Genomic DNA, 27,349 nt, shown 5'->3' with positions numbered 1-27,349 from the left:
TGATGTATTTGTCACTCATAACTTGTATAACTTTAACTACTTGGTCTTGACCTCAAAATGCCGTACAGGGGCTTCCATAAATTACGAGATTAACGAATCTCTATTGTGACTAAAAATTTGGCCGAGAATCTTAGAAAAATGACGTGTTAGCAAAATTTTATGTGCCTAATTTTAGGGACCCTATAGAATAAAACCGGCCAAGTGCGTGTCGGGCCACGCGCAATATAGGGTTCCGTTATCCGTAGTACCGCTATTTTTTGAAAATTTTTGTATGGTCAATGAATGTACATACATTTATAACGTGTACTAAGTACTAACAACATCATCTCAGTTACTTTCAAAGGAATTTGAATGAAAAGTTCCTTTATACTTCGCCGAATACATTTTTTTAGTTGATCGACTATTACTCAATAAATTATGAAGTCCTCGCTTCTTAGCCGTGATAGTTTTCCTTTTAAATTCTGCATATTTCCTACTCCCGTGAATTTTTTCACATTTCCAGAAGCAATTGTTTAACATGGTTTAACACTGGACTTGAACGATTTTTTCCACTTTAAAACTTAATATTTCACAAATGGATCCCTAAATCGGGAAATGATCTATGAAAAGTCATAATATTTAAAAAAAAAACTATCCTCACACGATGGGGTGGACGCGAAAAAAAATAATTCATCCCCGCTTGATGTGTAGGGGAGGTACTATAAAAAAATATTTTTAAAAGATTTTCTGTACCATTTTGTCGGCATCATTAATATGTGCATTAATGCCAAATTACAGCTTTGTAGGTCCTATAGTCTCTGAGCAAAACCGCGGACAGACAGACGGACGGACAGACCGAAACTATAAGGGTTCCTTGTTGACTACAGAACCCTAATAACAAAAAATATTATTGTCGTATTCAGTATTCTTAAATTAGGGATATGGAATATGAATACTCACGATACCTCAAAAACGGTGTTAAAAATCTTTATAAATGTTGTACGTGATTTATTGACGCCTCCTAAGCTGTAACAGTTAATTCTTGTACTTTCTCAGACGTCACTGCTGTCTTTATTTCACTAGTTGCAAACAACTTTTTGGGCTTTGTTTGTGCGAGCGGATATGAATAAAACAGGGGCTATCCTCGTTGATATGTCACACAGCGCTATCGCCGTTATCATTACCGTAATGTCGACATCCTTTTACGAGAATTTTCCAAATTCAACACTTTTAAAGTGAGCCAGCATGCATTCGGTAATTTTGATAGTGAAAAAATCAATAATGTATGAGATATATATAACCTGACATTAAATAAATGTATGGACATACATTTATATAATTTCTGACTTGTCGAAATAATCGAATGCAAGTGATGTTTAGCCTGAACAGTTTGGCTAAAACAAAATGCTTCGTATAAGTTCATTTTAAAAACTTCTCGTGGTAGCCGGTAGGTGATTTGAAGTGAACTCTAGCATCTATGAACCTGTAATTACATAATATTGCGCAGCCTCTTATGTAAAGATCGAACAACATGAGATGAGTACCTAGGTATTGCGTTAGTTAATGTGATGAGTGATGACTGATGAGTAGGTGACACACATTCATATAACCTAGTATAAGCCACAGCATCGTAAAGTCAATATTGTAAGCGCAGTGTGCAATCATTCAAATGATTAAATATAACTTTTTATAAGACTGGTTGCTGGCACATAGACCTTTAGATATTAAAATATCGTGAATATTAGTATCGCATATTATAATTTCAAAAGGTAGTCGAAAAGGCCTCTTAAAATCATACTTAGATATAGTCTATATATATAAACCGGACAAGTGCGAGTTGGACTCGCCCATGAAGGGTTCCTCAGCAGCAATAAGGTTTATTTTTATGAAATTAAGAGGTTTTTGATTTATTTTCATATTTCAGTTGATTTAACGAAAGTTAAATTAGGGTTTACCATTTATGACGTATAAAAAAAAGTACTGGCTTGATCTCGTTCGAACCAATCTTCGTTGGTAGTTTTTGTAGTAATGTACATCATATATTATTTTTAGACTTATCATGCCCCTACTTTAGAAGTTAGAGGAGGGGGAAACACATTTTACCACTTTGGAAGAGTGTCTCTCGCAAACTATTCAGGTTAGAAAAAAATGATATTAGAAACCTCAATATGATTTTTGAAGACCTATCCATAGATACCCCACACGCATAGGTTAGATGAAAAAAAAATTTTTTTTGTTTCAGTTGTATCTATATAACCCCCCTAAAATTTTTAATAATTTTTCCATTTTTGTATCAAAATCTTAAAGCGGTTCACAGACTACATCTACTTACCAAGTTTCAATAGTATAACTCTTATAGTTTCGGAGAAAAGTGGCTGTGACATACGGACGGACAGACAGACATGACGAATCTATAAGGGTTCCGTTTTTTGCCATTTGGCTACGGAACCCTAAAAAATGGATTTTTAATTGTGTTAGTAACGCTAAAACTTGAAAACGGCTGAACAGATTGGGATAATTTTAGTCTTCAAATATTCGTAGAAGTCCAGGGAAGGTTTTAAATTGACACGAAGTTCACCGGGACAGCTAGTTATAAATATAATTAATGTGAAGTTGTCCTGAATACAAAACCTACAGGCGAGTTTACACTATTCTTTGTAGAAAATAGAGCCCTAGACTGTTCCTGGTATAAAAATATAACACGAAGATGCTATTAATATTATGTTGTCGCTAAAATATAAGTATTATTTTTTCTTAAACTTGTTTTTGACCTTAAACCACATTGAGGACACAATATTTGTAAGAAGTAAGAACCTTTTGAGGATTAAAACTTGTCTTTAGGTGTGGCTCATCTATCTGTCTGAACTTTGGTATTTTCAATGGCTACATTACTATTACACAACACACCTTGTACCTTTGTAACATAATATTATTAGATTAAATTTAATGGCTCAGGTTTTCTTTGCTATTATATGTGTTTTAACTTTTAGCCTATTTGTTATCTAGTGACCTTTAAAAAAATACTTGTTTAAACTTGAGATGACACAAAAGTAACTCGTTTTTTTATTAGGTTTTTTTTTCATAATCTTATTTTAAAATAAATCCAGATTATAATACATATACTAATACTGTTACTTTAAACAAAGTACTAGGAACATACTACAGATACGACACTGCACGACAGTATTTGTAGGCATTCTTGTAATGTGATCTGCCCCCCTATCATTAACTTTGTCAAAACCTGAGCTAATCCGTGCAGGTATGTAAACAGTTGTAAAGTGAATGGTTCTGTTTCCGTATCATGTGCACTTTTACTTCTGAATGGTTTTAACCTGTAATATTTGTCTCTGAACTGGATTAAGAAATGTCAAACACGAACGTCAAATTTGACTAACGGAATTGTTTTTTTTTTAGGAATTGAAATGGCTTAGCCATAACGACTAACGGAAAAATTGTAAATCAAGATGAAAATATAGTTTAAAAAAAGATTAATATTTTTTATTATAAAATATACTATTTTCTAATATAAAACGTGGTCAATGTAGGAATAGTTACTTTTGCACCGATTTATTGTATTTAAAGGTAATTATTATAAATGTGTAAATGGTTTTATTTATATTTTTTGGTATTTTATAAGCCCTTTATGAAAACACTGAGAAAATAACACTCCTTCATGTTTATATTATCACAAGCATGGCGATCTAGAGGAGAAAGAATTCTCTGACATTGGCAACTAACTGAGTCGGCAATTAAAAAAGAGAAGAAGAAGGAGACAAAAAAAAAAGATAATTGGATATTGTTATTAAGTTTATAGAGATTATGTTATAAGCAAGAAATTGATAAGTTTATTATATCCTATACCTACTTGATACCTACGCTAAATAATCTACCATGAAAAAGTCTTAGAAATGCATCAAACTTGTGGATTACAATTACATGCATTACAACAGAGTTGATGTCATGAGTTGAACATAGTTTGTTGAACTTGAACTCATTCTTGAACACCTACGTTTTTTTGAGCTTTCAAATAGGTATTATTGTAACATAAACAGGCAATTTATAAGTTTAATAATCCCCTTTTCGTGCCTTGTAAGGCATTTTACATTATTAGTATTGTGTACGCTGAACCAAATATTTTTCAGGATAAAGGATGATTGCTAACACTGAGATACTATAAGTACTACATTTTATAATAAAGAATTGCAAGTGTAATGATGACAAAGTCCTAGGAAGATAATATATATTCACTCAAAAGCTTTAATTAAAAGAAATTTAATAAATACTCGTTTTTAAATGTTTTTTCATTTATTTTCTCACTTAAATATACCTACCTTAGATACATATTCATACACAGCTTTCATCAATAGGTACTATATTTGTCTTACATCTTATTATCAACCTAGTATCAGATAGGCAAGTGGTAAATCTCTTTTATATTATACTTATAAAAATATTTATACAGCGGAAATCTTAAACAAGGTCTTGTCACTTAAAATCAAAGAAGATGAATCAAATATCCCTTGCGTAAATATTAATTTATTATTATTAAAGGAGTTCAAATACAAACTTTTGATGAAAGATAAAAACAATATTATAATTTCAGACTTTTATTTGGCAAACCAATAACAATTAAAAACTGCATTGCAAGTTGCAACTATGGGAAATTGCCTGGGATATCTCAGACAGAGAGCGGTCAAGGGTTTTGTGTTCTTTGTGTTGTATTATGTTGTAGAATGCCTCCCGTGTGAGTATCTCTATATACTCACACAGGAGTTCTGAATGTGTCAGAATTGCTCCTCAGTCACCAACGCAAATGCTTCAACGCATGACCACTCTGTCTGATAGGTCCCTAAAACGACCACATCTTTTTAAAATGTATAATACATGAGGACTTACTAAAGTCCTCATGTATTTTAAATTTTAATGTAATAATATAAAACTAATATTATTATTATTGAGGTACAAAAGTATTTTTGGTAATAATAATATAAGTTCCAATGAAAACATTATGTTTTATGAACAATAAGTATGTTTGTTATGCAATTTTTGTTATGTCTTTTTGGAAAAAGTACTATAAGTAATGTAGGATTATATTTTTGAGTTTTAGTGACTATTCCCATTGTATATTATATCATATTGTAGTCAAGAGAAGTTATAAATGAAAAAGTGCATATGAGAATTTAGCTAATTTGGATTTTATATTATCAATGATTTAACTTTTCTAGTAGTTTAGGTGTATGTGTGTGTGTTAATATTTATTCGTGAATATACATGAATCTAAAGTTTCAAAGGTTGTGTTCTCAAAATTCTTGTTATTGAGAAAGTAATACCTTTGAATTTACCTCTTTGGTGCAGCGTTTATCATGCATGGTTTACAAGGAAATAGTTTGTGAAATAACACAAAGACCTACTGCAATCAAAAGATTGTACGAAATGCTCCTAAGATAGGTTCCTAAGAAGTACATAGTAAGTCCTCATGTATTTTAAGTTTTAATTTAATATAAAACTAATACTTACTTATTATTATTATTGAGGTAAGTACAAAAGTATTTTTGGTAATACATAATAATATATGTTCCTATGATAATATTATGTTTTATGAACAATAAGTTCCATATGTTTGTTATGCAATTCTTATTAAGTAAGACTTTTTTGGAAAAGTACTATAATGTAGGTTTTTGTTTTTGAGTAAAATTTAGTGATTTACACTATTCCCATCATATAATACCATATTGTAGTCAAGAGAAGAAGTTATAAATGAAAAAGTGCTCATATGAGAATTTAGCTAATTGGGATTCTATGATATTATCAATTATTTAACTTTTCTATTAGTTTAGGTGTGTCAATGTTTACCCGGAGCATGTTATACATACATCTAAAGTTTAAAAGGTTGTGTTCTGAAAATTCTTGTTAAAAGTAAGTACTTAATATTGAATTTACCTCTTTGGTGCAGTGTTTATCATGCATATACCAAAATACTTCAGGTTTACAAGGAAATAGTTTGTGAAATAACACAAAAACCTACAATGCAACTATAAGATTGTACCTGAAGGTTTTTGGTGAAAATTCATACTTGTTTTACAGTAATTATACACAACACTTGTGTTCCTTATACCTTGTATGTGTTTCTTGTGTACTAAATCAATGCAGTCTTAGCTCATCGCACAAATGCAAACCTTATTGTTGACTAGACATATAGGTATATTGTACTAATATACTATACCTCACTTATGTTATTATTCTGAAACCTCACTAACACTAAATGGATTACTAAGGTCTCTACGTCTTTACTTATGTATCACTTCGTGATTAACTTGAGAATACTTAATCGTTTTCCAAAAATTTGGACACTTCGAATGTTTAGTTTTTTGGTTTTAATAACGAATTATTTTCACTAAAATATATGCTATAGACTAAAATATAACTTATTAAGTAACTAACCAACTAAATAGCAATATAATTTAAGACTAAAAAGTATGTAATATTAATAAATAAAATTACTAAAATGTAAACTATTCAGTAAAAGCTACTCGTTGGTTGGTGTTTATTGAATTGCTGTATTTGACGTAAAAGCAAGCGAGCTTATGTCAGAAGTGTTGTCATGATTCGAAATTATTGCTCAGTTAACAATGGAGAAGTGAGTTTTGTGTCACGTGACCACTGACTGGCTGGAAAATAGAGGTCATGGTACCAAAATGCGAGCCAGTCAGTATTCTGGCTGGCTTTAAGAGCTCATGATAGAGGCCCTGAATTACCTTGCAGGGCTATAATACATTTTGCACGACTTCATGATCCATTTATTCATGAAAAAAATATATTATCTTAACAAACAAACTTGAATGAATGGAGGTAACAAGTTTATGTAATTGGTTGTTGACTTGTAGTGAATATTTTTCATGCTCATAATACTCGTAATCAAAAGATCACCTTTAAAAGAAACTTCCTTATTCTTGGAAGTTCGAATCCACTACTGTGGGTTTTTGAAATTGGCGACCGCAAAAGCCGCAAAAATATTTCCTCATTTTTCAAATTCTAAATTCTAAATGTCCTCGACATTTATACCTACTTAGTGATTGTAGATTCTCTCTAGACCAGTGGTTCTTAACCTTTTAGTCATGAGGGACCATTTTACCAAATGTTTGTTTTGCCGGGGAACACCAACTTGGTTTATTGTTTGATAAAGAAAACAAGTACAACTTTATAATTAGCACTCATTTATTTTCTATTTGGCAAAGGTCTAAAAGTTACAGATTTTAATTTAGTGTGATTTTTGTGACTCTTTACTACATAATACATACTAACTTCTGAATTCTCACATATTATTAGGATGGCTTCGAGGACCACTTGGAAAGCCTCCAGGGACCACCAGTTAAGAACCGTACTGTTCCAAAGTATCCATACTATTTATTCCCATACTAACACGACCGGTGTCAAGACTCAAGATGCAATGATGAATACATATTGTCTAGAGCACTGGGAATATTACACTTAAAATAAAATATTAACTCTAAAGTAAAAATATGTGTTTACTTATATATTAAACAAGCGAAGTCTCCGTTAACACTGCATAATATTAATACTAGCCATTTGACCGAGCTTTGCTCGGTATTTGATACCTAAAACACGAATAAAATGACATTTTCTAAAAATGAAAGTTACAATCTTTCAGTATCACGCAATCTCGTATTTATTAGGGCCTGTTTCACCACTGCCGGATAAGTGCCGGATAGGCTATCCACAGCCAATCTGACTCTCGACTCCATACTCTATCTGTCAGATAAGTTGAGGTTAGTAAATAGCCTATCCGGCACTTATAATGGAGTGGTGAAACAGCCCCTTAGTGATTGATTATTATAGCTCATTGGTCACAAAGTCACTGTATCAATCAATTAGTAGCTCATCACGCTAAAATCACTCTTATTCCAGAGTACATAAAGAACATAACGGTGCTGAACAACTACGCGGACGTGAAGTATCCTACGTTGGAAGATCTGACGGGCGCGGCGCAGGCGCTCACTCGCTTGCAAGAGACATACCACCTTGACGTCGCTGACTTGGCCGAGGGGAGGCTGAATGGGGTTTTATACAGGTACATCATACTAAAGTCCAGTTAGGTACAGAGTTTGCGAACTTTAAGCTATGTATCTCTTTCTCTCGCAAACATTACTATCTCGCTCGGTCTTTACGCCGCGCGCTGCGTGGTAAAATGATAGCGTTTTTGTAGACGGCTAAATGAGACACTATTTATCTTTTTCAAAGTAATCTTATATCGGATTTTAGTTAGTGTTGATTTACATTTTACATCAATACAGTAGTCAAGAACCATTCAGTATCTTTTATACCATGAATGATGAATAACGTTACCACGTCGTTACTACATCCCGCTTCAGGCGGGAAGTCCCGCTTTCAGCTTTGACAAACGGACCAAACAATACTGAATTCAGAAGTATATTTTCACGTTCAAAATGCCTGTGCAATGCCTCAGGCACTCCGCACTCCCATACAACAAAATATGATTTTTATGCCCATACATATTTTGATCGATGTCAATTATAATGGCAACGGCTGATAAGCTCTTGAAGTATTCTCAAAATACAAATTCAATCAATTTTATCCATACTTTCATAATTAATAACAAAATGGAAAAAAAATAAGGGGGTGCCAGCGCCCTACTGACACTTACTTGGCCGACTATTTTGTTTTATGTATAATTTCGCAAATGTCTCGCTCGCACGAAAAAAAAATGGTCACGTTAATGATGAACCATATAATATTTTAGTCTTTACTTACTCCTAGATGACGTCCACAACTCCGTTGCGCAAAAATTCGTTTATCGTGTGGGAACCGTACATTTTTCCGGGATAAAAGTATCCTATGTCCTTTCCAGAGAGTCCCGAGACTCAAAGTACCTATCGCGGATCGCCAAACCTCAGCAAAATCGGAAAAGTAGTTTGGGCGTGAGGAGGGTTACCACTTACCTCTGTTACTTCGTTCTGTCTGTTGTCCGTCTGTCTGATGACAGACAGACGGACATACAGGCAGACGTACTTTCACATTTATAATACATAATATTAGTATGGGTCGTACGGTGAAGGAAAACATCGTGAGGAAACCCGCACATAGTTTGTCCCAGACGTATTAACTAGTTCTTTCCTCTGGACTAGGCCGACTATGATGCGAGAATGCCGTATGCGCTTGGGCAACCATACGGACATTTAAAAATCTTGTCCCAGGCACTACAGTATTTGCGGAGTGGTTACTTCGCTCTGAAAATACTGTAGGTATAAATCACCCACAACATGGATAATGGTATGTATTTCGGCGGCCGGATCCAGTGAGACTGGCGCCAATTACCGTCTTAATATAAATCAGTGCTAACAGTTTTGACTGTGGGGTGCCATCATTCAATTGACGGCAATACATGCCGTGTAAATTTTTTGGGCCTGTACCTATTTCCGCGTATGCGAATGAGTTGATCGAACCAAGATCATAAAATAATTACCAATTTTGTAGAAAAAATGTACTAAGACTTCGTTGTCTGTCCGTCTGTGTGTTGGAGATCCTGTATCACAAGAACCGCTAAAGCTAGACTTCTGAAATTTTTACAGATTATGTATATCTGTTGCCGCTATAACAACAAATACTAAAAACAAAATAAAATTAATATTGAAGGGGAATTAATCCCATACAACAAACTTGGCTTTTTTTTGCTTGTTATCAATAATGGAAACAGGTAGGCACTTGAAATTTTCAAAAATACCTTAATTATATCTGTAAGTACTTAATCTGTATCTGTAATTATTATTAAAAATAATATTAAAATTAGAAAAATAAAATACAAAAAACACTATTTTTGGCCTATTTTTGCTCTATAACGGTGCGGAACCCTTCGTGCGCGAGTCCGACTCGCACTTGTCCGATTATTATAGTTTACTACGTGCTCTGAACTATTAAAAATATCAATTTATTCAATTGTTAGATACTGCTGCTGTTGACGTTAGCAATATAACTTTAGTATCTCTACTATAAATATTTTTGGCATTAAAATTATTATTATCTATATTTAATACAAGAAATGTATATTCGACTCATTACTCATAAAGAAATACATAGATTCATCCGTGAGATAAAGCTATTGTTCATACAATATCTCAAAGATTTAACATTCATTAAAAGTTTTTATTATATTTAGCTTTTATATTATGTGCAAATGAAGGCTTATTGTATGTAATCGGTGAGAAGTTATGAATAACACAAAAAGTTATTAAAGTAATAAAGCCTTAATATTGCAAATATTTGCAGGTATCTTAAAAATAATAACATAATTTTCATTTTAAATTGTGAATTGAGGTAAAGTTAAAGTCGTTGCACTCGTTATGGAGTTATAAATTGTGCAGTAAAATAACTAAATTTTTTATTCGTCTTGGTTTTTAAAACTGCATTTGATTTCGAATTCGACGCACATCGCCGTAGTAAATTTTAATACCTAACATGGCCCCAAGGCCGAAACACCAGATGAATTGTAATTTTGCTGCCGATCTTTTCATTTTTTTAGTAAATTTCCAGCTACTAAAAACTTAAAAGTATAATATGTTAAATAGATTTTGTCATGAATTCTTAACGTTTCTTTATTTATTATTTTTAAATATAATGCATTTTATCATTAAATATTTCTGAGTGCGGTCGTAAGAGATGCAAGTTTTTCCGTTGACATTTTCCCTTTTACTTTTCCGTTAAGCCCTATAACTTATAAGAGCTCTTTGCTACTGTTTACTCCGTAATTCGTATAATATGTTACTTCTAAGTTGCACTGTTCAGAGTGAAAAGTAAAATATTTTTTGTTTCAGTTCCACCATGAGCGCAGGCGACTGTTTCGAGCTAGGCAAGGCGCTCTACAACGAAAAGGATTACACGAACTGTCTAGCGTGGATGACGATAGCTCTACAAAAATTCAATGAAGAGAATAACTCGTATCCGTTCTCGGAAGTGGATATTCTCGAGTACATAAGCTTCGCTCATTATTTGCTAGGTAAAGTTTACATTTACATTTATAATGGAAGTTGTACAAGAAATAGAAATATGTTGTAGCTTGTGCTCGTATGAGTACTAGATGTCCCGCGCGGCTTCGCCTGCGTAAATTGGGAATTTTACGGAAACCGTACAACAATATTTTCCCATAAAAAATAGCTTAAGTCCCTACTCCCTTCACTTGGTCTACTCTATATCTGTGCCAAATATTGCCATAAAAATTGCTCCAGTAGTTTCTTATATTTCCCCGTTTTTCCCACATTTTCCTGAGTTTCTTCGGTTGTATTAGTCTTAGCGTGATAATATATAGCCTTACTCGATAAATGAGCTATCTAACACTGAAATAAGTTTTTAAATCGGACCTGTAGTTCCTGAGATTAACGCGTTCAAGCAAACATACTTACTCTTCAGGTTTATAATATTAGGTAGGTACTTATAGATTTTTTTAAATTATCGCTTGAAGACTATGAAAAGTACCAATAACAGGGTCAATATAGGCTCATAAGTCATAACCATGGGACGATGCATGGTATAATATGGTAGTGATGATGATGATGAATGTAATTTGCATAGTAGCATATGCTTTCCGTTCTTAAAACAACGCCGAAACTCCCAAACTTGTATCTATAAAGAATCAGGAGTTCTTTTAGCGCCTTCCGAACCACGGTATACCAGGTATACCTCGGTGCAAAATCTTACTTGTTGGTAGCATATGCTTAGAATACTTCTCACGAAACCGAAGTCACCACATGTTTCCCTATAAATTTTGAGGAGTTCCCTCGATTACTTATGGATCCTTCATCAGATCACCACTTTTGTGAATATAATACCAAATTGGGATATCCTACTTCCTACTAATATTATAAAGGCGAAAGTTTGTTTGGATGTATGGATGTGTGGATGTATGGATGTTTGTTACTCTTTCACGTAAAAACTACTGAACGGATTTTAATGAAACTTTACAGTAATATAGCTTATACATCAGAATAACACATAGGCAACAATTTTAACCGACTTTCGAAATGGAGGAGGTGTTATGTTCGTTTTTTTTTCTTCAACGATTACTCTGCCATTTGTGAACCGATTTTCAAAATTTTTCTTTTAGTGTATAGGTTATCATTCCAATTTGATACCTCATTCATAAAAGTGGTGACCTGATGAAGATATCCATAAGTAATCGAGGGAACTCCTCTAAATGTATATGGAAATATGTGGTGACTTCGGTTTCGTAAGCAGTATTCTAAGCATATGCTACCAACAAGTAAGATTTTGCACCAAGGTATACCATGGTTCGGAAGGTGCTGAGAGAACTCCTGATTCATTATAGATACAAGTTTGGGAGATTTAACGTTGTTTTAAGAGCGGAAAGCATATGCTACTATGCAAATTATCTTCATCTTAATCATCGTCACTACCATAAACCGTTATAGAACCATGTGTCGTCCCGTTTTGATCCTATTATTGATACTTTTCATAGTCTTTTATGATATATCACTTAAACCGCGGGTAACACCGCGGGGCACAGCTAGTTACCCTATATACCAAAAGAAAATTTTTGAAAATCGGTTAACAAACGGCGGAGTAATCGTTGAACATAAGAAAACGAACATAACACCTCCCCCATTTTGAAAGTCGGTTAAAATTGTAGCCTATGTGTTATTCTGATGTAAAAGCTATGATATTGTAAAGTTTCATTAAAATCCGTTCAGTAGTTTTTGCGTGAAAGAGTAACAAACATCCATACATCCACACATCCATACATCCAAACAAACTTTCGCCTTTATAATATTAGTAGGATCTAGTAACATAAAATTGCAATGCCTTACTTAGACCGCGTTGTATTTGTCGCAGTCATCTGGTTCAATCTGCGATTCGATTGAATGACTAGACTCTAGAGTCTAGAGTCTAGAGCATTCATTGAATAACACTATTAAATAGAATGACTAAAGGACAACTCATACATAACGACAAAATACTTCTCCTACAGGAGACGTAAGGCAAGCTCTAGAATGGACGAAGAAGTTAATCGCGATAGAGCCGACACACGAGCGCGCTCTCGGCAATATCCCGCACTACCAGGCCACCATCGCTGCGCAGGAGGAGAAAAGGAAGAAGAGATTGAGAGGGGTAAGTTAATGTGGTCTTTAGTCTCTAGCAGCTATACTCAACCTGCGGCCCGTCGAGATTTTATCAATGGCATGCTTGAATCGATAATAATTTTGAACGTTATTTATTTACCCCTAAATAATCTTGGTTGCGGCCCGCGACACCAAGACCATGTTCAAGTCTTGTTCTTGTTTAAAAAAGGTTGAGTACATCTGGTCTATAGGCTCGATGTGCTTATGGTAGAAATCACAAGGCAAAGCTTTAAAAATGAAATATTTTGTAAGATATTTTGTGTTGCCAAGCCAAGCCAGCTTTGTTGACCACGACCACGACACACTTGATTATTATTTGAAGTTCCATAACCGATGCTACTGGAATCTACTACAATAACTTTGATACTATCAAAGTTATTGTCGATTTAACCGATGACTAAGTACTTTACAAAAACTTTGATAATATCAAAGTTATTGCAAAGTACTTATTTTTTTATGAAATAAGGGGGCAAACGAGCAAACGGGTCACCTGATGGAAAGCAACTTCCGTCGCCCATGGACACTCGCAGCATCAGAAGAGCTGCAGGTGCGTTGCCGGCCTTTTAAGAGGGAATAGGGTAATAGGGGAGGGAAGATAAGTGAATATGGGAGGGTAGGGAAGGGAATAGGGTAGGGGATTGGGCCTCCGGTAAACTCACTCACTCAGCGAAACACAGCACAAGCGCTGTTTCACGCCGGTTTTCTGTGAGAACGTGGTATTTCTCCGGTCGAGCCGGCCCATTCGTGCCGAAGCGTGGCTCTCCCACGTATATTACTTAGTCATCGGCTTACGATTCATATCCCCGTCGACACAGCTCAATATTCAGTGTTACGGCTATTGTTGATACACTTTTTGGCACGTGAAATATAAGTACATATAATATTTACTTTTTTTCTACATTGACAGGATACCGGGGAAGACTTCTTAGAAGAAGAGGAAGATGACCAACAACCCAAGGAGCTGAGCAGCTACGGCAAGGAGCGCAAGATGTACGAGACCCTGTGCCGCGGGGAAATGGACATCTCACCGAAAATAGCTAAAGAGTGAGTTTCTAATTCACTGGCTTTATAATTATAATTACGGTAGGGTGATAATGAATGTGGTGACAGCAATGCCACAGGCTAAAATTATACAATATCTCCACAACATACTATGATGTTCTCGCCGTGTAGTTGTATAACCCTATAGCTGAGTTATGCGACTACTGCAAGACTTTATTTATTTCCGACGACGCACTTCTACCGGACCTACCGGACTTCGGAAACTCAAACTCAACTCAAACTCAAACTTTTTTATTCAGAATAAATTTTTGCAAATGTTCTCTGAACGTCTACATGATGCCTACCACCGGTTCGGGAACTAACCCGGCGAGAAGAACCGGCGTAAGAAACTCGCACGGGGCCCACTTTTTTACCAAAAAAAGTGAGAAAAAAATTAATATTTTAAAATAAGGTTTACAATGTTGTAACTTAAAATTATACAATGTCAATATACATACATAATTGTAAGTCATAAAATAATGTAGAAATAGCCTTGCAAGCAGCCATCCTACTCCCAAGATGTGCCATCGTTTATGAAATCATTGACCTTATAATAGGCTTTGGCACACAAACGCTCTTTGACTACTTTTTTAAATTTATTAATGGAAAGATTTTGAACGTTTTCTGGGATTTTATTGTAAAGGCGTATACATTGACCTTTAAAAGATTTACTAACTTTACTAAGTCTGATCACCGGTATTTCTAGTTTGTACTTATTTCTAGTGTTTCTTCCGTGACTGTCACTTTTGGTTGTAAATTTACTAAGATTCCTTCTAACATATAACACACTATCCAAAATGTATTGAGAAGCAACAGTTAGAATACCAATTTCTTTAAACTTTTCTCTCAGAGATTCAAAAGCTGACATTTTATAAATTGAACGTATAGCTCGCTTCTGCAGCACAAAAATCGTATTAATGTCGGCAGCGTTTCCCCATAAGAGGATGCCATACGACATTCTACTATGAAAATAACTGAAATAAACTAGTCTTGCTGTGTCTTCGTCAGAAATTTCCCGTATTTTTCTGACTGCGTATGCTGCAGAACTGAGCCTATCTGCAAGATTAGCAATATGAGGACTGTAATTTACTGTCTAGTGTAATGCCTAAGAATACAGTGGTGTCCACCAAATTCATCTTCTCATCATTTAATAGTAAATTGGTTTTAACTTGCCTAACGTTGGGCAAAGTAAATTTTAAACATTTAGTTTTCTTAGAATTTAGAAGTAAGTTATTAACGTTAAAGCAATGTACTATTTTTGAGAGAGCACTATTTACCTCGTCGTAATTTGACTGTTGTCGCTTCACTTTAAAAATAAGTGAAGTGTCATCAGCAAAAAGTACTATCTCATTATCCTTAACAAGCAATGTGCAATGCAGCAATGTAGACTCGGCCTCGGGTACAAAGACATACTAAAATGTAAATGACTGTTTCAAAATAGCCTATTTGATAAACTCGCCAGCGTCAGGCTTAGCGTTTGCAATCAGAATTTCTAATCTTAATTTCAGATTAACCTGTCGTTACCTGACGGAGAATCACCCGTTCCTGCGTCTGGCGCCGATCAAGATGGAGTACAAGTACCGCGACCCCGACATCGTGCTGTTCCACGAGGTGCTCAGCGACTCGGAGATCGAACATCTCAAGGAGCTCGCGCAGCCTAGGGTGATTTTTCTGTTTTTTTTTTTTTAATTTTAATTTAATGGCTACGGCCGTTCTTATTTTGACAAATTCAGGTCTAAATATCGAGGTTGAATACCATAAAATCGTGTGTGTGCTGTATGACAACCTGGCCTTCGGAGTTTTGCCGGGAATGTGAAAGAGTGCTGTTGTATTTTTGTATTATTGTCCTGAAGTTGTGTTAACTGGGTTTTTAATGTATAATATTGGTGGAATATTTACCAATAGATATTCGTTATCGAGCACAAGTGTAGGCAAATGATGCAACTTCACGAAAAGTGTTTTTTTGTGTTCCCTCCAAAACTCCGTCGAAAGTTTCAGTAAAGCCTCGCCCGACTTGACTCCTTGATTGCTTTGACTTTAACTTAGACTTTGACTAGACTTTAGTCATGACGATATTATAGTGAAACGATGAAGAAAATTATTATTAGGGTTGTTGAGGAAGTGATTATGAGGAAGAGGAGGAGGAAGAGGAATTGTCACGCGCAAATTTTAAAGATGCGGATGAGGAAGAGGATATTTTATGAGGAAGAGGATGCGGATGAGGAAGCGGAAGAGGAAGCGGATGAGGAAGAGGAAGATAGAAAATTATAAATACTAGCGGACCCAACCCAAACTTTTGTACATAACTTTGTACATACTTTGTACATAACGTACTAGGTACATACATTACACAAAAAATAATTAACTAAATTCTAAACCATTCTCAAAACACACACAATAAAGAATCATCAAAATCGGTCTAGCAATAAGGGCCGCGCTACATCGGAATGACAGCGGCGAGGCGAGCCGAGGGTTGCAAAATTACGTAATTTTACCGAAAACGCTGGTAAAATACGCGTATTTTACGGTAATTTATATATATTACGGTAAAATTACCGGCTACGTATGTATGCGAAAAGTATAGCGGGGGGTGAAAAGAGCGTGTAGTTGCAAGTTGCAATTTGCAACATACTTACGTTCGGCGGGGCTAAAATTTGAAGAATCATGATATGAATCATAATATGATTCATTTTTCTAAAATCGCAAAATGCAACTCTGCTTGCAATTGTTTTGACTGACTGCACTATACGTGCATTTAGTAAATTATGCCACGAAATCAAGCAAAAATGTGGGATTATTTCCAAGTGCTAAGTGAACATGACAAAAGGAAACATGTGATGTGTATATTTTGTAATACGGAGTACAAAAATGCTAATGCTACTCGGATGACAGAACATTTTGAGAAATGTAAAAAGTGTCCTAATGATGTTAAATTATTATTTATTAGTTATTTTTGCATAATAGTCATACGTTCAATGCCTTGGTAGATAACCAGTTCATGAGAAATGAATTTACAGAACATAAGATTATTAAGTCTTATGTTTTCACCAACTTCAGTAATATTTGTCTGGACATATACATTTTGACTATTTCTTTTTTAAAGAAGACTGCAATTATTACTAACTAAAAAGGTAAAATACGATTTAACTCTTGTTAAATTGAATTTTACCCAATTTTACCGTAATTTACGTAATTTATTTATATTTTATGTAAAATATGGTAAAAAACCGAATTTTACGAAAGTAATATTACCGCTTTACATCCCTCGGAGCGCTTTCAGTGCCATATATATGACTAGCTGTTGCCCGCGACTTCATCCACGTTAACATATATTATAAATGCGAAAGTATCTCTGTCTGTCTGTCTGTCTGTCTGTCTGTCTGTCTGTCTGTCTGTCTCGCTTTCACGCCAAAACTACTGAACCGATTGCAATGAAATTTTGTACACAGTTATTCTAGAGTCTGAGAAAGGACATAGGCTACTTTTTTACTGGAAAAAAGGGTTGTAAGGGTCGTAAATTTGTTCAAAAAATTCATAATAGATGGCGCCGTGCGTCTTCTACATCGCGCTGACGCTTGCTCAAAAGTCTTTCTATAAGAGGTGGTATCATCTTACATTTAAGTCTCGATTTTTTCGATTGTTATATCTATTCTACGGTATTAAATAACTCAGTACTTTATCTGTGCAGGCAGTGACGTAACCTTAAGACCAAATTTCACCAACGACTGTTAAAGTTAATGCTCGAATTAGTATCACGTTAGCTGTTTTGTTTTTCATATGAATGAAAGAGAAGACAGGATATTTTAACAAGCTGTTAACACTAACAGACGTTGGTGAAATTGGGGCTAAACCTATCAATGATAAATAGTTTATGGGTAAAGTTGTGTAATTGGGGGGCTAAATAAGCTTTAAAATTTGGCATAATATATAAAGTTTAACATACAAAAATGAAGTACTTATTGTTTGCACACTGCACAGCTGTATTGATTTAAGGGGTACCAGGGTTTTTTTATAAAAGCTTTTGACACCAATTTTGTTGACATCGCGCGCTATAAACTGAAGTCCACGCGGACGAAGTCGCGGGCAACAGCTAGTATAATAATAAAGATGGATAGTTTTCTCCTTTTTGTTTTTGAGGTTCCTTATACAAAGGGTAAAAACGGACCCTATTTAAGCAAACGTTATACGCAAACGTCAATAAACTTTCATGTTTCTAACTCAAGAAATGACGGACTTTCATTGCAACTTTCCACCCCTATTTCACCCCCTTGGGGGTAGAATTTTCAAAAACGCTTAAACACGTATCCAATCATTTTTTATCAGTAACCCAAACATAAAATTTCATGTTTCTAACTCAAGAAATAACGGAGTTTCATTCAAACTTTCAACCCCAATTTCACCCCGTTGGGGGTAAAATTTCCAAAAACACTTAAATACGTATCCATTAATTTTTAATCAGTAACCCAAAAATAAAGTTTCATGTTTCTAACTCAAGAAATGACGGACTTTCATTAAAACTTTCAACCCTTATTTCACCCCCTTCGGGGTAAAATTTTCAAAATTTCTTCCTTAGTGGGTGTCTACTTAATAAAACAACCCTACTCACCAAATTTCGTGGCTGTAACTTTTACAGTTTTTGCTCAGCGATAATACTCCCCACACCGGTTTCGGTGACGGTGCCCAAGTGTGTGCGCAGTACACAAGAGCACTCTCTATTCCTTTTACTCTCATAACCCAGTGGGACGGAAGACCGACACGACTGGCGAGAGATCAGGCGCAGGACCGACTTTTTACATGCCCATCCGACGCATGGATCATCTTACTTGTCAGACAATCAGGTGATCAGCCTGCATTGTCCTAACCAAACTTGGAAATAACATGTTTCCTACGCGGGATTCGAACCCACGACCTCCGGAGTCGAGAGCGACGCTCTAACCACTAGACCACGGAGGCGTTTAAAGGAGGAGCGTGGCTCAGCGATGATGAATCAGTCAGTCAGTCAGTCAGGACATGTAATTTTATAAGTATAAGATTTTAAACTTTATCTTCATTATTGTAATACATAGTACCGCTTGAGAAGTCTACGGCCGCCCGTGGCCGCTGTACTATGTATTACAAAAATGAAGTAAAGTTTAAAATCTTATGACACTGAAAGTGCTCGCGTCGCCGCTGCCATTCTGGTGTGTTGCGGCCCTTAGGCTGTTTAGACACACGCCGCAGCGGCGCCGCTGCAATACTCATCTTTGCCCTCAGGGAGAAACCACACGGGTGCGGTGCGGCACCGCTCCGGCGCCGCGCCGCCGCGCCAGAGCGTGATTGGATACGCGACGCGCATGCGCAGTGTAATTGCTCATAAATTCCTCTTAAATTTTGAGGAAGCGATAGCGGAAGAGGAATTTTTATTTTTATTTATGAGGAATGCGGTAACGGTTGAGGAACCCAAAATATTGCGGAACTTCCTCATTATGAGGAAGCGGAAGAGGAATCCTCAGCAACCCTAATTATTATAGGAGGAATATGGTTTTCCCGCCATATTCCTGTGGCACAACATACACATACTTCGTGTCAAGTTGCCAAAAAAGAACAAAAAGAAAAGAAAGAAAAAAGAACCTGGCCTTCCGACCTATGGGAATTCGTGCAAATTCGCATCGTAATGTAATTTTATGATGAGTTTGGTCGCAGATATTTACGATGCGATGCGAATTCGCAGTTTTGTGTAGGAGCCCTATATATTTTACATTTTTAAGATTTTTAGCGTTAGGTGTCGTTAGACTCCAATTTACTGTGACAGTCACTGGGTATGCAGACGAGTTTTAAGCTATTGCATAGTTTTTATCGTGGGCTTTGAGCGCGGCGACCGAATCAAGAAATTTTGTAACGAAAATAAACTTAACACTACTTCGGCCCGCACAGCGGTGGGCGTTGCCGCGCATCGTCTATTACTTATTATACTAGTGTGATGAAATCAAACACTCCAGTTATAATTAATCGCCTTTTAATTTCTCACCTTCAATTTCTTTACAACACTATTTATAGTTACTTAAAACTGCACTAATAATTCACAGTGACAGTAGGTACTGCCGAAATGTTCACTCTGTGGCTGCTTTAAGAAGAATGCCCCTTCCAAATCAAAAATCAACTATTTATTGATCATTCACCGGAAATACGATATTTTAAAAATATATTTAATAAAATGCAGTTCCGGCTTCATCCGACCGGAAGTACACCCACAAATTTTCATTTAATTAAGAATTGGCATTCTCCTCAGTTGAATAATTAACAAGAAATAAAAAAAAAAATAATAGAAGCCTTAATATTAATATTTAAGAATTAAAATAATAATTTATTAACAATATAGAATGTAAATATAAAATTAATATGACTTCATGAAATAAATAATATTGATTTTTCATAAAGTGTAAATATAAAATAATTTGATTTAAACAATAATATAATAAACGTATAATAAAAATTTACAATCACAATTTCCAAATTAACGTTAAATAAATATTTCAAATATTCGAAAATCATTACATTCGGCCGTCCTACTACGTGCAGTCTCCTGACGCACGTAAAATAAACTAAACATCACATTAAAATCATTGAACAAAATAGGCTATATCATTAAATTATGCTTTATTATTATCTTATTATTAACCTAATACAGTTTTTATTTTATATATATATATATATATATATATATATATATATATATATATATATATATATATATATATATATATATATATATATATATATATATATATATATATATATATATATTTTTTCTTTATTTTTTTTTATTACATTCGGTCATTATTTGGACTCAGATTGACTCTGTGGCGGTTCACCGTCACTTTTATTATTTTCATTTTCTGATGAGCTGCTACTACTACTACTTGAAATTCTTTTATTATTGTTTTGATCTAAAGCATTTACATTAATCCATGGTCGTATTCGATCAATTGCTACTACACTATCGAACTTATTCTTTCGCTGACTAAAGCCAGGTATTTCAGCAATTTTATATCGGTCATTACTCAAAACGTTTTGTATCCTACAAGGACCTATAAATTTTGACATTAATTTAGTGCTGTTACCCTTGTTGTTAAAATTCGTTCTAGTTACTTTAATTAAGTCGCCTTCCTTATAAACTGGAGCGGGTACTCTATTTCTATCATAGGTTTCTTTTTGCTTTAATTGACTAGACTCTATATTTGTACTTGCTTCATCTCTTACTTTTGCAATGCTGAGACGCGACTCGTTATCAATATCCAACATGTTAGTTAAGCTGTCACGCAATCTGGTTCCAAATAATATTTCCGTCGCAGTTTTTTGAGTGGTAGAATTAATGGCATTATTAATTCCCCACTGAACTTTGCCTAAATACATGTCCCAGTTCCGTTCGTCCTCGCCGTCAGTATATTTTGCTAGCGATTCTAAAATGGTTTTGTTGTACCTTTCAGCTTGGCCGTTGGCTCTGGGGCATGCAACGGCATTAAGTGTATGTTTAATCCCATGAGTTTCACAATTTTTTTTAAAAGCTGTAGAAGTGAAAGAAGTACCTCTATCCGACACTATTCTAGATGGTATTCCAAAGTCATAAAAAATGTTAAGTAAGACTTTTATCGTGCTTTTAGTCTTTGTATCTCTAACACCCCTTACAAACAAATATTTAGTGAAACCATCGACTATAGTGAGGATATAAGCATTACCATTTTTACTTTTGACAAACGGACCTAAGTGGTCTATATGGATAGTGTGAAATGGAATGCTTATCTTCTCAATAGGAAACAATTGCCCAGTCTTACGTTGTGATGAATCGTCTTTATTATAAGCACATTTGATACAAGATTTAACATATTTCTTAACGAACTTTCTTAATTTTGGGAACCAATAATTAGATTGAATTCTCTCAGTTGTTTTAGCAACACCCAAATGACCTGCATCATCGTGGTTAGACACACATATTTGCCAACGAGCGTTGCGAGGTACAACTAAACAAAGTTTTTCACCTACTCTTCTGTATACTCTATTATTCTTTACTAAGTAATGTTTCTTTATTTCTTTACTTTCTTCATCGCATTCAGGTTTCAGAATTTTAAATATTCGCGCAACATCAGGGTCAGTCATTTGCAAAGTTAAAAGCCAATTACTTGTTTCAATGCTATACACAGTTAACTCCGAATTATCAACTATTTCAGGTGATTGCTTTGTATTACGACTTAATGCGTCTACGTGAGCCATACGTGTTCCAGGTCGATATTCAATACTAAAATTAAATTCACTAATCAACAGCCACCATCTCGCTATTCGGGGAACAAGATCGCGCTTAGTTAGTGTGGTCCGAAGAGCGCTACAGTCTGTTACAATTTTAAATTTTAAGCCTAATAAATAAACTCGGAATTTCTTTAACGAACAAACAATTGCAAGTGTTTCTAATTCATAAGAACGTCATTTACATTCTTATTCGAATAACATACATATTCGAAAATCATTACACTAGTAACTAGACGTATGCGAATCATAATTACATACAAAGTTGATAAAAAATGTTATGCAGTAGCTTTACCACGGCAGTCCCCGAGAGCCACACGTATTTATTTAAGTTTTTAAAATTACATATTTTACTTTTTTACGCTAAACCCAATTTATATGGGATGAAAGGCATGAACGGACTTATACTTTTTATTTCGACGAATTCCCCACGAATGAGGTTGCGGACGATTCTAATATTTTTTTTATCTCCAGTTCCGTCGCGCTACGGTCCACGACCCCAAGACGGGCAAGCTGGTGCCGGCCCACTACCGCATCAGCAAGTCGGGGTGGCTGCGCGACGACGAGTCGCCGGTGGTCGCGCGCGTGTCGCGCCGCGTCCGCGACATCACCGGCCTCGACCTCGCCACGGCCGAGGAGCTGCAGGTCGTTAACTACGGCATCGGCGGACACTACGAGCCGCACTTTGACTTCGCACGGGTGAGTGATAGTGGGGTAAGATGGTATGAGACGGTGGGGCAAGTTGCATAACAATAAAGTTGCGTAAAAATCGTATATACAGTAATTCGGTGCGACCAATGTTTCTAAGACTACACGTGTCAAATAAATGGCAGTTTAGTTCGTTTTGGACAGAGGTTCCCAAACTTATTTTGTCTTCCGCCCACTTTAAGAACAAAATATATTTTAGCGCCCCTAGGGTATGTTATTCGAATATTCGAATACTCGTTTTATTCGAATATTCGACGATTTTATTATTCGAATATTCGGCAAATTATTTTTCGAATAATTCGAATCGTAAAAATATTTTTTTATTTTAGTTTAAAATGCTATCAAACATAAAATTAACATGGAATAAGAACAAAATTAAGTTTATTTCAGAAAAATAATATTATTTATGAATATTTTACTTCTTTAATGATATAATAATATATAAATCTGTCTGTGTAGTCTAACTAATGAGTATACGACCATTCATCGTCGCCGTTGACTATGTTTCAGACGTTATTTTGCCTAAAGCCATGCAAATGAAGATATAAACTCCTTTCAGTCATGGATTTCAGTATCGTCAGTAATGGTCGCTCACGATCTGTATCCATTGACTTCTTTCAAGCTTTCTCAAATTTTTTGTCTACCGTGATAACTATATATCGCGATTCGCGGGCTTTAACCCATCAATCCCTAAGCGGCACCCGGCTGTCGCATAACGATTGAACTGCGATTCCTACGATCGAAATATTACGCCAGAAGGGTGTATATAAAACAAACTCGATTTTTAAGAAGGGAATAGATGTAAGTGCAATATTGAGAGTTTTAAAATATTTAGTTAAAATACAAAATATCATTTTTTATACGAACTTCTGGCTTGAAGCTCGCGATATGTGATCTATGATTCGACAAGTTGATGAAAATATGCTATTCAATAGCTTTACCGCGACAGTCCTCGGCTGATAATTGAAACATTTAGTACAGTATCAAAAAATGTCGATGGCTCCTTAATATCATGTTATTGGCGTTATCAAACTTCAAGTTACTAAAGTCACCAGCTCTAGGATTGTTTCACCCACCCCCTGGGGTTTGTTGCAATTTTTTTCTTTGTTGTGGTGTTTGTTTTCTAGTGGCCCTTTTTTATAATTTCGAGCCACGTTGACACAGGTGAAGCCGACTAGGTGAACCAGATGAACGTGGATCGAAAATATCAAAAAGACGGATGAGCTGGCTTAGTAATACTTAGTATTGATGAACAGATATCATTACGTCGAATATCACAATTCATATTATTATTTAATTTCAACTGCTACCTTACAAGACTAAGCATGAGAAAAGTAAAAGGTGCTACGATCGAAAACGGTTTACACTTTACAGCCTTTCTTTTATTGCCTAGCTGTAACCTTAAAATATACATTTTTAAAGTGTTTAACAATAAAAATTAACTATGTCATTTACAAAGATTTATGTTGATAAAAGTAAAAATAAGAATTGCTTACTTCATAGCATTAATAAAATAGGTTGTACATCGTTGTACGAAGCTTTTTGTTACTTTTATTCAGAGTTTTTAGCATTTTTCAAAATTTTTGAATTATTCGAATAATATTCGAATTATTCGAAAACTTTTGTAAAATATTCGAATTATTCGAATAGTAAATTTGTCGAATAATAACATTCCCTAAGAGCCCCCATTGTTTCAATTTAAAATGCATCCTGAATCCTGATGAAGTAAATCACCCCTCAAGCCTCTACACAACGCCCACATTTTTTTCTGAGTCCCCTTCAGACCTTCAGCGCCCACAAGGGGGCGTTATCGCCCACTTTGGGAAAGGGTGGTTTAGGATGATAATTTTAGTGTTATATTGCCACTGAATATGAAATAAGTGATCGTAATCTCATCAATCAGTTCGTAATCTGGACACATACAAAATGTATATTTGTATGACATTCACAGGAAGACGTAAATGTGAAACATTTGTCTCGTGACACTTTCCACGCCGCTGTGCCGTTAGTTTTGTTTCATAAAATCCGTCACGCTAAATCCTTAAAATCTTTTTATGTAATGTAAAGTATAATGTAATGGGATTTTATTATAATATCCCATTACATTACACTACGTACCTGTCTAATGGTAAGGATACACGACGACAACAGACACTAAATACTCACACTATACATGGAATGCCGCGACAGTTAGTTGCAGATGTAGTGTGGACTGTGGACGCAATTGACACTAATGTCGACATTTTTGTCGAGTATCAGTATCTTCGTGTATAGCATAAGACCTTTGTAAAAACTAGTGTGACACACGGAACAATAAAAGATTGTGACCGAATATGTTTAAAAAATTCTACAATGAATTAAATTTTTTTCAGAAGCAAGAGACAGCATTTACTGAGCACCAGGGCAATAGAATCGCTACTGTTTTATTCTATGTAAGTACTTAACATTGGTACACCATACATGTTTCAACGTATAGTGTGTCTTTTCAATCTTTTGGCACTCACATAACATTACAAAAATTATAACTATTAACTACATTACAAAAGAGAGTTCAGCTAATTCGACATTAAATATAATATTTTTGATGTTCACAAGGTCAAATATCAGCAAATTTTTTAAATAAAATAAAGATACAACGATAAAAAATAAGCATTTGCATATCTTATCTATCTTTTTTGTTATAATATGAGCCTTTAAAGTTGGGTAATCAAGTCGATTTTTTTAATTTCTAAAATATATTTGGCATACAAATTCGATGAGTTATGCAATTTATAACAATTTTTCTTATGACACCAATGTCATAAAAGTAATATTTAACATAACTATCGAACAATGTTCTACCGCGATGCATACAAGCTATCGGTCAGTGACGTCATAGCTCAGCGGTCGGCAACACGCGGCCCGCGAACGTTTTACTTGCGGCCCGTGAATTAAAGTTTTGTGAATAAGTTACAAGAACAAAAATGTTTTCTAATTGCTAGTAGTTATTACAACTTAAAAACGTAGCTGTTTGTGTCATTTTGTAATAAAAACTTTCTAGAAACGCCCTCATTATGCGTAGGTATATACCTACTTGGGCTTCTAGGGTTAATACGAGTATAAGGCCTGCGGCCCGCCATTAGCTTGTTTTGCCACCTTGTGACCCTTGCCTGCCGAAAGGTTGCCGACCGCTGTCATAGCCCACTGTCATTTTGTATGGAGCGTTTTGGGAGGGTTTATTGTATGTGATTTACGAATTGTTATTTCTTGGAGAGTTTTTAAGATATCAGAGTCATTCTTTCAACGATGTTTCAATTTTTTGAGAGTTCTTTTAATTACTAATAACTAATAAGAAAAAAAAACTCAACTAGCGAATTTTATAATATCAGATGTCGGATGTGGCCCAAGGCGGCGCCACAGTGTTCACGGAGCTAGGGTTGAGCCTGTTCCCGGTGCGCGGGGCGGCCGCGGTGTGGCTCAACCTGCACGCGTCCGGCGAGGGCGACCTGGCCACGCGCCACGCCGCTTGCCCCGTGCTACGCGGCTCCAAGTGGGGTAAGTGTGTCACATTACTTTGTATCGGACGTGGCTCAGGAGTGGCAGAAGGCCTTGTGCAAAAACCTCGAAAGTTATGCTTAAAAATAAATCGACATTATGACAAGATTTTTCTCACACGAGTGCATGATTTGTCATAAAACAATGGAAGATGCTAGCAGCTTCCTTATATAATGTGTTCAAAAATAATAATAAAAAATTAAATTATTATGTTTCAGTGTGCAACAAGTGGATACACCAGGGCGGGCAGGAGCTGATCAAGCCCTGCAACTTGGAGTACCAGCGTGAGGAGACGCGCCCGCTGCCCAAACCAGTCTACAAGACCTTCAGATAACTCCCAGTGTTTGTCCAGTTGGTTCGTTGTTTGTCCAGTTGGTTCGTAGTGCAAAAACTGACGTCACTTTGTGAAGTGCCTATGTGTAAGAGACGAAATGAATACCAGTTATCGAAAGTACGATAATTACTATTTAAGAGTTCCTCACAGATATTTTAAGTTTTTTATTGTTCCTTAATTTTACTAACAAGACAACGCGCAACTTTAAATTGAGACTATTGTGATATTGTCATTGCCACTATTACACTTTTTTAGTATAATTAATTTTATAATTGCTGAGTACAATTTATATAATTTTATGAAATCCCAA

At 35.3% G+C, this 27,349-nt stretch overlaps 1 protein-coding gene across 3 annotated transcripts in view; it reads left to right on the top strand.

Annotated features, from left to right (window-relative positions):
- Positions 1–27,059, top strand: part of LOC121736829 (prolyl 4-hydroxylase subunit alpha-1-like) — a 42,059-nt gene extending 15,000 nt beyond the window's left edge. For 2 of the 3 annotated variants that reach the window (XM_042128253.1, XM_042128271.1), the window contains exons 4-12: positions 7,906–8,068; positions 10,827–11,008; positions 12,995–13,134; positions 14,053–14,189; positions 15,695–15,848; positions 22,938–23,162; positions 25,544–25,603; positions 26,540–26,705; positions 26,924–27,059. In XM_042128253.1, the coding sequence (XP_041984187.1) occupies positions 7,906–8,068; positions 10,827–11,008; positions 12,995–13,134; positions 14,053–14,189; positions 15,695–15,848; positions 22,938–23,162; positions 25,544–25,603; positions 26,540–26,705; positions 26,924–27,039 (1,343 nt within the window). In that variant the 3' untranslated portion in view covers positions 27,040–27,059. The remainder of the gene's footprint in view (positions 1–7,905; positions 8,069–10,826; positions 11,009–12,994; positions 13,135–14,052; positions 14,190–15,694; positions 15,849–22,937; positions 23,163–25,543; positions 25,604–26,539; positions 26,706–26,923) is intronic. The other variant, XM_042128263.1, reaches the window with a different exon arrangement.
- Positions 27,060–27,349: the final 290 nt, after the last annotated feature.

Source organism: Aricia agestis, chromosome 2 (genome assembly GCF_905147365.1).
Source record: "Aricia agestis chromosome 2, ilAriAges1.1, whole genome shotgun sequence".
Lineage (NCBI taxonomy): Eukaryota > Metazoa > Arthropoda > Insecta > Lepidoptera > Lycaenidae > Aricia > Aricia agestis.
Note: the sequence above shows the minus strand (reverse complement) of the source record. Positions and strands in the feature narration are given on the sequence as shown.